Raw genomic sequence first — 14,173 nt, forward strand, 5'->3', positions numbered from 1 at the left:
TCTTACTTACATTAACAACTACTGAAATCATACAAGTTTGGCACATAATGATGCCTGTATATTTATGAAAATATCTCCTCAGTGCTTAAAACTCGCTAGAACAATTTATGGATTCCTTTTGATGATATATGGAAGCAAGACAGCTAAAAGTTTTCATGTCAGTATAACACAAACCATTCAGCTCCAGAGACATATCAACAGAGAGTTGCAATGTGAGCTTACGTAGCAGTGTCCTAATGAACATTACTGCAGATTGAATGATGCCACACAAAAATTTCTTAATTACAAGTTAAATACATCTGTGCCTACACAACAATTGCGGCTTCTGTATGTACTTGGCTTGTCTAAAATAGAGCATGATAGGAAATATCAGTTCTAGAGTCAGCTGGGTTGAAAAAGACCTTCAAGATCATCGAGCCCAATCATTAGCCCAGTGTCCTCCTAAAGCTAACAGTGTTCAGTGTTAGAAGTAACCACATGATCATATAGTCAAATAACCTCTTAATATTGGAGATAATTAAATTTCATTCATATGTATATTAATTGTAAATATCACTTAATTTAAATGCTTTTCTACTCAACAGACTGAACAGGTACCAAAGGCAGTGGTGACAGCAAGCAGAGCGACTATATTGCCAAAGTCTACAGCAGCAATAAGGAAATGTTGAGACGAGTTTTGTCTAGTCTCTGATATTTTCAGAGACATAAAACCAATCACAAGCCAAAACTGTTTGGAAGAAATCCAAACAATTGTTTTTCAAAAAGGGAGGATAACAATCTCTGGGCCACTGCAGACAATGGTTGAAGCTGTGAAGTAAAGATTTTATCGTAGCTAGTAGTTTCCAGTAGCAGCAAATGTCACATGTGTTTACTGTAACACAAGCAATTCTGCTCTCCCCAATGCCTGTGAAGAAAGCAGACAAGCAAGGGAAGAGGAGGCAAATGTCTGAATATGGGAGTGGGTCACATATGACTCAGAAACATTCCCCACAAAACCTACGCCCCACACACATGCTTGTTTTAAGCCTGAAACCTTGATATTTTTTTTTTCTGGCATATGGGAATGAATTTCAAAGGCACAAAAAGGCATTTTGTCTGCCAAATGTCTTCTGCCTCAGCCACAAGTTTGGTGTAAAAGTATAAACTGCTTTCTTTCTAAATAACATAAACATTACTTTGAGTCCAAGTGAAATAATTTTTCCACTACTTTATGAGAGCACCAGTTGTTTCACATGTTATAATGAGCATGGGTGGCTGTTTCGCTTTTTAAAATGACATACCTCAACATGACACCGAAGCCTTTCTTCTTTTTCTTTTCTGGATCTTCATTTTCTTCTTTCCTTTTCTTCTCTTTGATTTTAGTTTTGCCCTTTTCTTTTTTCTTCTCTTTCTCTCTATTTTTTTTGTCTTTTTTCACTTTGGTTTCAACATCTTCTATTTCAGGATTCCCTGGAGGAACAGATTCCATGTTCTGAGCTTCTTGACCAGAGTGAGAGCTCTTATCAGAGAAACCATCTGCAGAAGAAAGAAATAATGGGGATAAGTAAGGGGCCACCAAAATGCAAACACATGAAAAATAGCACAGGTGTCTACAAGGTGCTCAAATGACTCACAAAACATACTTATTTAATTGAATAATTTAAACAGCAGACAAAACATATATAGTGAATTCAAGCAAAGTTCTATTGTAAATTAAATACAGAATTATCATAGTGACTTGTTATTGAATATTAATCCTGATAAGAAAACCTGACATGGTAAAACATTATACTGCTTGAAATCTGGCTTATCCACCAGCTCAAGAAAACTGACATGCCAAGTTGCAAACATTTCATCATGTGCTTACTTCAACTAGAGAGTGTAGTAACTGAACAAAACCAACCCAGTAAAAATATGATCTCATTCACTCCTTGGAATCTTTCCACTTTAATATAGCTGAAGAAGAAACAGACAAACTGTTCTGCCTGATTGGAGAAGACCTGTGTTGTTTCTGTTTGGGGGCTTAGGATCCAAGCACAGTTTTATGCTTCGTGCTGAAGGAGACATTATTTCCAAAATGGGGTCTTTAAGAGCATGGTGACAGAATGAATGAGCAGCAGGGTGCTATCAACACACTGCCTTGCCTATACCAGGGAATGAATTTCCTAGTTGAAGGGGGAATTGTAGATAGCTCTGTAAAACAAGCAAGATAATTTTTAGTGTAATCTGAAGAAGGCAGCTGCTTCTTAAAGTTGAAAAATACAATTATTTAAGGATTGAGTTCTAATTCTAATTCCTCCACCGCACCCTTGCCCCAGAGGAGATCAGTGAAGACTATACACTAAACCCAGTCAAGGTTGCATGGGGTACTACAAAGACAGCTCTCATTCAGCAAGACATAAGCAGCTTTTTAAATTTGATCAAATTCAATTGGACTAAATCACTTGCTTATATATTGTACTAAGTTAGCCCTCAGCAACACTAAATGAAGGTGGTTCCCTGAAACAGCATCAGTGGCAACATACCCTCTTCTACATCCTCAGGTCCATCATAAGACTTGTCAATGGCAGCTCGGAAGCTCTCATTACACCCCCGACCACGGACGACATGGGGCCTGGGTCTGTGAAAAGGGAGTTCGTTCTTCCTAACTTCAGCTACAGCAGTCTGAAGACTCTCAAGTGAACTGGACTTCTTCAATCCCAGGGTAGGACCAAAATCCTTGCCAGAAGCATCTGGAAAATAGTTAAGTTTTTACACATAAAACCACACAGTGAAATTAAAATTGTTAAATGGGTACATTTAATTGTGTACTTTATTTGTTGAGGCCTTTGAAACAGTATGCAATCAATGTAATTTGTTCTAAAAATAACATCAAATTAAACCTAGTTCTGAAGAGATCCTCATTCAGACTTGGAGGGAATGGCATGTGATTTATAGGTCTGACAACAGTGATGGGCAATAGCAAGTTCTCTCTGTTATTTTCAAGCCTGCACCAATGCTTAGGATGGGGTTATTTCCTCATCCTGAGGTACAGACCTTGCCTTGCAAAATGCCTTGTCTTTGAGAGCACAAAATACTTTAGATTTCAACTTTTTACAGGGATACTAACACAAGCAACAGGACAATATAAGAACAAAAGACTTTCGCAGGTATGTCCATTTTCTGACGCACCTGAAGAGATTTGAAGATCACAAGAAAGAATGGTATGTTAATACTACGTGGTGACTTTAGCAATCCTAGAGCACAGGTATTTTTGAACTAAGACATTGTGATGGGTGAGTTCTTAAAAGGAAAATAGAGAATCATCAGTAGGGTCTACATAAAGCAATTTATGCTTCCATTCCGTGCAGACTAAACATAGCTGAAAAAAGAGGAAAGAAAAAAAAGAAAACAAGTTTAAGGAAAGCCTGGTTGCTAGGTCACAGTGCAGCCTTCTTTTGTTCACTAATTGCCATTCTGGAGACTACCATTATTGCCGAATTAGTGAGAGCTAAAGTGGAGTTATAGCAATGACTTGCATACAACACAAAGGTGCTTAAAATCACTACAAAGGTGTGCATCAGGAAGAGGCACTGTAGTGCCTATCTCAGCCTGAGAACGAGCAAAAACAGACAAGAGAAGTGTAATCACTGTAAAAGGCAGCAAAGTGAAAGCCACTCTGATCAGCGGAGGAAACACTTTCTTGTTTTTCAGGCAGAAAACAGCTCTGACGGGCAGCTTGATGCAGCAGCGAGGGCACAGCAGGCCGAGCATAGCCAACTGCTGCAGCCCTAGGAAGGTGCAGCCCTCGGCCTGGCTGGGCCTACACTGATGGCAGTCCTGGAGCCTCACCTTGAAGCCTGAGGACTGGTATCTGCTGTGGGATGGCGGCCCGCACCCGCAGCACCTGCAAGGCCACAGCCCCACGTCCAGAAGCAGACAGTGCTGTGGCTGCGATGGGCAGTGGGGCCCAGGGATCTGTCAGCACCCATTGCCTGGTGAGATCTTGCAGCCAGTGCTTGTTTTGAGGCCGCGGCAGCGCCCAGGTACCTGAAATGGCCGTGTCAAAAGCCAGCGCAAGGGTGTTTATTCACACATCCCAGTACAAGCAGTGCTATGTTAAATTAGAGTCCTCAGCTGTGTGCCTTGGTAAAAGTCTGGGGTTAAATGCCAGCTAGAGTCTGTCTCCTGCAGAGCAGAGCCAATTACTCAGACTAGAAGACTACTCAGTCTGGTGCAGCCAGTCACAGAGAACAGGTCTTGTGTCACACAGGGCTCTCAGACAGCTGCATGGGACACTGAGCAGTTATTGACAAAATGTGTTTCCTTCTGAGCAAATAGCCATTTACTTTGCCATTTTGTCCTGTTGAGAAGGTCCATTTAAGGAATTAATATTAGCAGTAATTAGCAACAACTTCCTGGGTTTTTATATTTTTAAGAGAACAGTTACAGATTACGGCAATTTCCATGTATTGTTAACAGTTTGGCATTAAAATTAGGAAAAATAATTAAAAGGAGCACTCTTTGGTTGCAAAATTCAGAACAAAAAAAAAAAACTGTCTTGGAAAGTTGCATTTTTTCTTATGTCCTTAGAAGAAATAGAATTGTCTTACACACAATTAATTGGCCAAAATCATCATCAAATACTGAGCTACCTTAAAAGACAGAATAAAATGGCAAAGATTGACCATATTTCTCATTGGCAAAGAAAGTGAAATTTCATCTCTAATCTTCCTGTGTTCTACCATTTAAAAGGTGTCCTCATTTATTCAAAAGCTTACTGTGACCCTTTAGTAACAAATTACTATCAGGCATTTTAGGTACCCTTTTCTAAAGCTGTAATCATTTAGTCTGAAATTTTGCTGGCAACAACTGCAAGTTTCTCACTTACTATCAAAATCTCCCCATAAAGAACCATCTGAATCCAGGTGAAGAATGACAGCATTTTTTCTTATTGATGACAGTAGGAGCAATGCAGTTTTATTAAGAAGGCGAACATTCAGTCAAAGTTTCCTTGGGCATATCCACTAGGGTTTTTAGAGAGAACTTTTTAATTTTCCTGGTCGGCTTTCATTCCCTTTTCCTTTCATTATAAGGCTGAAGCAATTACATATTAGTGTGCAACTAAAGAGATGGGAGCTGAGTTGTTTCCATAAGCAGGCAGGGCAGTCCCCATGCTTTCACAGGCAGCATTTATTACTGGATGCAGTACTGAGAAATGCCAGAGACTCCATAGCAAACAAGTACCAAACAGACCCTTAGCTAGAGAAATTTCCCTGCCTTGTCCCCTTCTGTAGACCTTTTCTGTACACCTTTAAGAAAAGCTCTAAGCGCGAAAACATGAGTTTTTCTAACTAGTAAAAAACAAAATACTGAAAAAAACCTCAGAAAACAACAATGGGATCTCTTTAGAAGGTATTTCTAGATGGTGTGTGAATGAATGTGTGTAAATATCTAGCTCTACTCAGATTTTGAATGCAAAAGTGTGAGCTAGGCAGGAACAACTTAATTGTTCATTATGAGTGGAAATGTTTCTTTTTATGCATTTTAAATGTTTGAGACCTCATTTTACTGTTTCCTACAGCATCATGCTAAAAAACATCTACTTCATTACCAATGGTGCAATATTTTATGAACGCCTTCTGAACTTCAGAAAACAACAGCTGATGTCACTATCTGCCTATGACTGCCTGAAACCAAGTTGCCGGTTCCAAGATTATAGTCATAAGTAATTATTTTTTAACTGAAAGGCAGTATTACACATAGTTCTATTTTCTTTTCAACATCTACACAGTTACCAAAGTTTTTCTTCTTTATGTAATATTATGTACTTTACGTTCTGTCCTCTTATTACTATTACTGTTATTATTAGTTTCAGGTATTTCCAGACTTCTCTTTTTTTTCCCCACATATGCACATTCCATTCTCTTTCATAGTCCAGAAGGAAACATAGCAAAAGCAAGATGTAAGCCACAAAAATCAAAGGGAAACAAGAGTGTAGAGGGCAAGGCAAGCCACCTTGAAGGCATGTTTGCAGAAAGGAATGGAAGAGGAGCCATAACCACATAAGTACTTATTCAGGCAGGGAAAAGCAGGGTTTCTGTTGTACAGAATCATATGATATAGCAATCAGGCTGACCAACAGAGCCCTGCAGCAAAACAGTCAAAATGAATCCCTGCTGTAGGGATACCATTTGTATGAGAACGAACGAATCAGCCCTGTTAACCAACGGAAAGATATCCAAAAACACAAAATACAAGAGACTACCAGTAAGAACATCCAGCCCTAAATAAATTGGTGTGCAAAGTGAAAAGCATGGTTTTCTGTTTTGATAAACATTAGACCAAGATAGAAAACAGAAACAACAGAAAACAGGTGGACAGACATGATTCTTTCCCATAGGGCTGCAATGTTATACAGTGACTAAAATTAATTCACATTCATTTCTTTGTGAACCATTTTGTTTAATGGAGTTTCATTTATTTATGGCAGTATACACAACAGAGAAGGATTTTTTTTCTTCTCACACTTCTACATACAGGTATTTCCTCAATTATCAATTGATTCAGTGCAGAGAATTATATAGGAAGTAGGAATTTGAAAGTCATTACATCATTTAGTTTGTGATTTTCAAATAAGGAGCTTTAAGACAGTATTTCTGAAGAATAACCTCAGACCATATGGTATCCTTTTCTTCAACACTATTCAAGTAGCACAGAAAAAAATATTATGAAGGGCTTGAAAAAAAGCAAGAGAAAATCACTATCTTGCTCTCATATATTAAAGACAACATGTACCGTTTTGCTCACTTTATACCCCTAAACTGAGCATTTCAAATTAGAAGAAGGAATGCTGAACACCGAACAGCCTCACTTCTGGCAGAAATATCTAAGAAAAAGAAATCAAAGCATGGGAAAATTTAACAAGTTCCTCTGATTAAAAAAAGCCAGCTACAGGCTTCAGATTTACAGATATTTCAATCTATTTTACTACATATAATGATTGAACTTAGCTCAGATTCGCACAAACTGCAATTTCAACTATGAATAATGGTGGTTCACAATTTGGAGCCCTGAATGTATGCTGAGCTTTAGGCAGCTGTAAAGAACATGCTTGGAATAAGGCAGTCATTAGGCAAGAGACGAAAATGCATGACTACTGTCGTCGTAGCAAGGTGCGCTGGTATTGCTGATTTCTACGGTCTTATCACTAAGAAACACTGACACTGCAAAGAAACACGTTAGTATTGCAGAAATAATAATATGTACAGCATAAAGTATCGCTAAAATACTAAAAAGTCACACCATGCAGAAGTATTCTCAGAGAAATGGCACATGTGGTAATGCCAAATAAAACACAGCAAAGCCTGCTTTTGCAGAAAAGGTTGCTAAATGTTACCTGTTGAAGTAGTTTATTTGTTAGACTAGTGTAACATCTTGTATAACCTTTTGTTTCACAGGACAGTTCTACATTCAAAGCTTTCCTAGGCATGGAAGGCCTCCTCCTCCTCCAGCAGGCTCCTGCCTTCTCCCTGCCCTTGCAAAAGGCAATACCTGCCCTCAGGATAGGCCCGAGTATAAATTAAGCTTCCTGACCTACAAAATAGGAGCTTTCTCCTCAGGAATATTTATGTATATCAAATTGATTTTAGATATAGCTGTTACAACCTGCTGGGGGAAAGCAGGTACAGGAAAAGCAATGCAGACAGGAAAAAGTCCCGTTTTTAGAAAATATGATTCCCCTGTGATTTCAGGCACCTTGTAAATTGATCAGTCTGGAATTGAAAAGTAATAAAGATTCTAGTGCTTTGTGATTGCTTTACTCCTTCTTCCACACCCACCTTCTGATAAGGTCAAAGATTTCAATCCCGTTTTAAACAATTGGGAAATGTGACACTTTCCCAGATTAATTGATATAAATTACACTTCTCATAAGCTAAAACAACATTTTTGTTCCTGGGCCAAAGTTTAACATGAAGTGAGAGTCCCTGCACTACTATTCAAACAGAGTCATTTTTAATGGTATGAAGCTAACATCTAGAATGTTAAATTTGACCTGAGGGACAGAGAAGGAAACTTCATCAGTAGCTGAACAGGAGAAGAGAAGCCAGGAGTTACCTTAAATTCATGGTTACAATCTATCAGCTTCAGTAACCCTAAGCCTATTTTGAAATAGCCTGCTGAATTATTATTCACTCTTAGTCATCCAGCCTGAAATCAGATTTTTAAAAGTAAGGCTGATTTAAATCTGAAGTAACAAATTATAAGGAAGTAAAAAGTTCACATAGAGGTTATTTTTTGTTTTCTCCGCTAATTCAAAGCCTCTTTGTGAGTTATTTGCATGTGAATGCAGAAACAAATCCTCTTATATCAATCATTTTACTCACATTTATTTTCCTTTGGGGGAAAAAAAAAATGTGGTGGTACATCATTTTTGTCATTAAGTTTTGGCCTGGGCACATTTTTACAAACACTCACATAGGCTGCACGTTACAGACGCTTTCAGCATCAGGCAGGGATTAATTTAGGCTGCTGCATCAACAAACAAGATTATTAACGTAAAAGAAAAGCCAAAGTAAGGCAATACAGAAAAATTCATTTCAATTAAACATATTTAACTTGCAATTAAAAAATAAATTACGCAAAGCACTTCTCTTATGTTTGTGTTTGCTTTGCCTTATCTGTGAACATTAAGAGTAGGGAAGGAAGCTAGATTTTAGCAAAGTAACCTGGAAAGAATATAGCTTTTGCTACTGATAAAGGCATTTCTTTCGTACACCCATCTCCACACTGATCAATGAATCCCACATGCTTGAGATATTTATATGATCTCTTTATTGCTAACCCCACCACCACGAAACTGCCCAACAGCCACTCTAATTTAAGATGCTCTAAATATTGTTGCCATGGGTGACACACGTACATGAAGTAAGGCAAAGCTCTGCTAATAAAAAGGCTTTCACAGCATTTCAGTCCTTGCTCTTAAGTGAAGTTAAAATTTATGGCTTTTAAAATACTGGATCTGAGAGAGGTCAGGTTAAATGGCTGCTAGTAATAAAAGGAATCAATATGCCACAGCATCTGAAGCAGTCAGGAAACTAAATAAACACTTCATCCAAATCCACTTGGCTCTGAATTAAAAGAACATAAAATACTGTATTTATTTTGTTTGCCCTCCACCAGTCCATGGTTTGCATCACTACGTACGCTAGAATTCTGCACAGAGCAACCAATAAACATATATTGGCCAAGTAGCAATTAAACTGCATGTCAAGGCTGGGAGCAATTAACTGGGCATTAACCTTATCAGGGAGCCACTTGTGGATTAGCCAGCTACAAACAGGCAAACATCTCCGTCTGGGAAGATTCTGAAATGTATTTACAAAAGCTTCCAAGGACTCAGACTTTCTGTCTCAGGCAAATACAGGGTAAGCAAGCCATTCTCAGAGATAACCCCTTATTCAAAAACCCTGAACTATACCAGGATCACCTACTGTGGCGATCAGTGTGCCCTAATAGCATAGAAACATAAGACAGTTCAGTTCTTACTACGCTTTAAAATAAAGCGGATCAAAAGAAATAGTGAACTTACATCTGCTACTTCTAGTCTACATTTGGTTTGGTTTATAGATTGATTTCTTCTCTTTACTGTGAGAGTGGTGAGGTACTGGAACAGGCTGCCTAGAGAGGTTGTGGATGTCCCACCACTAGAGGTGTTCAAGGCCAGGTTGGATGGGGCCCTGGACAGCCTGGTCTACTATTAAATGGGGAGGTTGGCAGCCCTGCATGTGGCAAGGAGGTTGGAGATTCATGATCCTTGAGGTCCCTTCCATCTCTGGCCATCCTGCGATTTTCCAAAGTTATGAAAACCTATTTTCTCCCTTTTATTATTATTTTTTAATAGAACCTGTGCAGGTTTAATTTTCACTTTAAGAAATTGATATACATTTTGAATTTGCTTGTAGACTACCTGCACAAAATGTACAAATATTCCTGCAATCTGCCTATCTACACACACACACGTGTGCACACACTAAGAGCCTTTCATGAAAACACACATACTGTTGAAATTGCTTTGTTTATGAGCGTAACAAATCTCATCTGGAAACAGTTTTGAAAAAGTTTGTGTGAAAATCCAGCTCTTTAACAGGAATATATAAAATGTTGCCAATTCTACTACTGACTAAGAAATGTTTCTGAGCTCTAGCTCAAAATTTCAGACACACAAAATTTGAAAGGATTACGTAGGTTTCCCACAAGAGCCCTGAACAAAAGTTCCTTTTTATTTCCCAATAAGATTAAGATAATTTGAATACTTCAAAGTTTGCTAACAGTATTTTATTATAGCTTCCTAACAGCTGCACACACAGTTGTGGTATTGAGAGCTTCACTTAACTTCATTGTACACGCTTCACCTGCACCTATTATTTTCAAGCTGTCTTCTGTACTAAAACATCTTTGGTCTCCTTGCAGAGACAAGTATTGCTTCCGGAAGGATACGAACCCAAAGAAGGCACCTCTTGCAATATCTGAATAACTGAGTGGGAAATGTGCTGTTTTCCAGACAGGATCATTCATTCATACTCCTCAGCCTATGCATTTAAATTGAATGTACGGTGCTAAAGGGTATTCAAGAAGGCAGAGAGTCATGTGTGCAGAGAGAAAAATAACTAAAATTAAAACTTTGGTATTAAGAACACTCATTTTGTCGCTCTTAAAACATGAGAAACATTCTCAGGGCTTTCTTCCATGAAAGAGAAATCATATCCAAATCGTGGAAAATTTGGCAAGAAATTTTCCTTGTAAACAGCTGCAGCCAAGGGGTTTGCTAAACTGTTCTGCAGTGTGCAAAGACACAGATTTGTACCCAAGGACATCTGGCAGTCTTCTAGAGACTTAACAGACACAGCTCACAACTGGATTACAATCCCAGCCATCCTTAGAAATAAAGTCAGAACATCACTCCTGTTTCCCGGTTGACTCAGACACCTAGGCCATGCAATTTACTGCTGTACAACTCACAGTTGTCAGGGGATGTACGGTACGTACTACCGTTCCCTTAGAACAGTCAGGTGTGCACATCATGATGTGTCTTTTTAATGAAAACCTTATAAAGAACAAAACAAAAATTGGCAAGAACATGAACGAGGCATTAAATAATGTTGATTTCTCAAATCTGTATTTTTTTTGAAAACTCATTTAATTCTTAGGTATTCAGCAAATATGCACCCAGCCATAAGTAACATCCATGGAAAGGGGAACTTCCCCAGATCTTTAAGTCTTCTTTTCTCGTCAGCCAGTTTTAGTATCCTAAAGATGTTCTATTAATTACTGAATTATGTTCATTATTTTTGCAATACCCAGTTTTGCAACACTACAGTGTGCTTAAATAGAAAATTAGAAAAGCAAATAGAATTGTCGTCTGGAACAACTTAGAATATAATCTAACATGTAATGGCAAATAAATATATTTTTTTCTTGACATTCTTCTATCTGCACTTATCTATTTTTCTTCCCTGTCCACAAATAACAGTACTGTGTTCCATTTTACTAGCCCAACACACAGAGAATTGATGGAGTATGGTCTTACACATAATATATACTGAGCTGCAGAAAGGTGGGGTCAAACGAAACTGGAAGGTGACTAATTCTCCTCATTGACATTCCTCATCAGTCAGCAGGGACGTGTCTAGAGAACTTAGTAAAAGTACAATCCTAAGTTATGACAAAAAAAAAAATCCACATTTCCCAAGGCCTAACAGGGTGATAAACAGCAATGGTATCATATGCCACAGTGATACTGCAATCATGATCACTTGATATGAGTGAAGCACAATCAAATTATGCTTCAATTTGATTTCTCAGAGAAAACAAAGATGTTTAGCCCTAGAAAAATAAAGGCTTCTTTTAAGTCGAGCCTGAATATTACTGGAAAATGCATGATTCTGCGTAATGACTCCATACACTCAGATAGCATGAGCCAGAGTCAAACTTCAAGTAGATTGGGATGTACTTGAATAATCAGAGTCTAGATCAGCAATATCTGAAACTGACACAGTACTGTGGATCAGCTGCAAAACTAGGCCTTAACTTGATCTGCTTCAATTACCTGGCAATTGGACCCATCAGAGACATTTCAAAATCTACTATTACACAGGAGGTGTTTTATGGGACTATGCAACGTTCAAACCCTTCAAAGCAAGTCAACTACAGTGCAATTCCCTTAACAAATGCTGAACTACAATCTATGCCTAGAATGGGATCCCATACAACTGATCACAAATGCAACTTTTAGGAGTTTTAATCCAGAATCACAAGCTAAGTGTACTCACGTTAACAGGGACTGCACAACTGGAACAGCATATCTCATTTTCAACAAGCTGGTCCAATTATGGGAGCCAAATCCTCTGGGGAAAACCAATAGTTTTCCTCTATGTGCCAGCCTTAGGGCTGCTGGGTATCTGGCCTTTGACAGCTATCTACCTCTGCCACCATACATTGGCATCACACATACTTGCCCACAAGAATCAGACAGCATTCACACATTCTGCACAAGTTATACCACAAGTGTCAGATGGTAGAAAGCTCAGCCAGAGGTGGATTCAAAGTAGTGATTTATAGGTTAAAAATAGCTCTTTGCTATTTTAGCAATCCACAGGGACATCTTTCTTTGCCCCTTAGTTCTGCTAAAGGAGTGAGAAGAAACAAGTGTGTTTATTTTCCTTTCAAAAGCTGTTTTTATTTATTCAAGGAATCAAAGGTGTAGAAAGAAGTAATAACTTTAAAAGTATAAATAGTACAAAGATGCCTCATCATAGATGATCGGTTATCTTGAAATACTACCTCATGCTTTAAACACATCAGCATGTGAACTCTCTGAGGCAAACTGCAGCTCACAGGAGTAGCGTGTTGCAGCATTTTCCCCAAGTTATTTCTTTCCTTATGTGTGTGTCTGTGATGAGTGCAGTTCAGGTAAATGATTTCCACAGCTAATTTAATTTTATATTTTGATAAATTCTCACTGCATTTTTTTCTAGTTGTGTGGTGTTTGAAAACAAATGCTTTAACAAATACTTAGGTTTTTTTTAAAAGTATTAATAAGTATTTTTAAAGATTGTTTTATAGAGAGTGCATTGGGTTTTTTATTTTCTTATTTTAAGTAATGGTTTCCTCCTCTGCTGATGTTTTCTTTAGACAACATTGATGGAATCATCCAAAACACATTGGATAACATTAATTTCTGAAATATTAACCTGCAGATTCTTAATAGCAGCTTTGGCTTTGCTTGAGACTGACAGCTGATTTTAGTAGGACCTGACCTCTAGTGAGAACACCTTTATGGAGATGGAGTAATTATATTAACGTGCAAAGCAGGAATTAATATTCATCATCAACCAACCAGAGAAGAAATCTGTGTATGAAGGAATGCTATTAGATATACAGCACATAGACAAAAAAGATGAAAATATATTTAACTGTTTTGTTATGCTAATTTGAGAGTTAATACGTATAAAAGTTTTCAAATTCCAATGTGATACTGCAGATGACATTGCCATTTAAGATCTTGAAATTTTTGTAACAATAATAGTCTTCCTTTCTAGTAATCTCATTTTGAACTTTATAATTAGCTTATTTCATAGTGAGAGGATAGCACCTAGATCTCTCCTTGTCCTCAAAATCCAGATACTGCCCATAGTCACACAGCTTACTTGCACATGAAGGAAAGTATATTTGACAACATATATGCACAGCCATAGAACATAAAGCTGTAAAGCTTCATTCATTGCAATAATGTTGACTCTCAGCTGTATTTCTAAATGCAATGAAGATACACGTATATACATACTATTACTTGTGTTACTAACTCTTCAGTAGTTTCTTAAAACTGGACAATCACAGTATCGCTCATATTCTAGAAATCAGGAGCTTTTGGTCCAGCCAGCGTAAAAGCCAGTCTCATAACCATTAAGAACAAGGCACTTCAACATTTTGAACAATTTCAAAGTTACCAAATACCACACACAGATTTCTCTAGCAATATCAGAATATCTCATTTTGCCTTTTTACACTCAACCAGATGTCTCATGTTCAATGATCATCTTGCTGCAAACATTTCTGCCATCTATGTAATAGTACTAACTTACCAGTTATTTTGTATTAAAGGTGAACATTCACATTTGTATTCTACTCTGTATCCATCTTTTCTTTTTTTTTT

The 14,173-nt window shown here is 37.8% G+C and overlaps 1 protein-coding gene across 1 annotated transcript in view; it reads right to left on the reverse strand.

Annotated features, from left to right (window-relative positions):
• PARD3B (par-3 family cell polarity regulator beta) overlaps nt 1–14,173 on the reverse strand; it is a 353,302-nt gene that overhangs the window by 133,382 nt on the left and 205,747 nt on the right. Inside the window, exons 18-19 of the mRNA XM_031554285.1 lie at nt 2,505–2,711; nt 1,281–1,515 (exon numbers count right to left, since the gene is read on the reverse strand). Coding sequence (XP_031410145.1) covers nt 1,281–1,515; nt 2,505–2,711 — 442 coding nt within the window. The remainder of the gene's footprint in view (nt 1–1,280; nt 1,516–2,504; nt 2,712–14,173) is intronic.

This window comes from Meleagris gallopavo, chromosome 7, assembly GCF_000146605.3.
Source record: "Meleagris gallopavo isolate NT-WF06-2002-E0010 breed Aviagen turkey brand Nicholas breeding stock chromosome 7, Turkey_5.1, whole genome shotgun sequence".
Classification (NCBI taxonomy): Eukaryota; Metazoa; Chordata; class Aves; order Galliformes; family Phasianidae; genus Meleagris; species Meleagris gallopavo.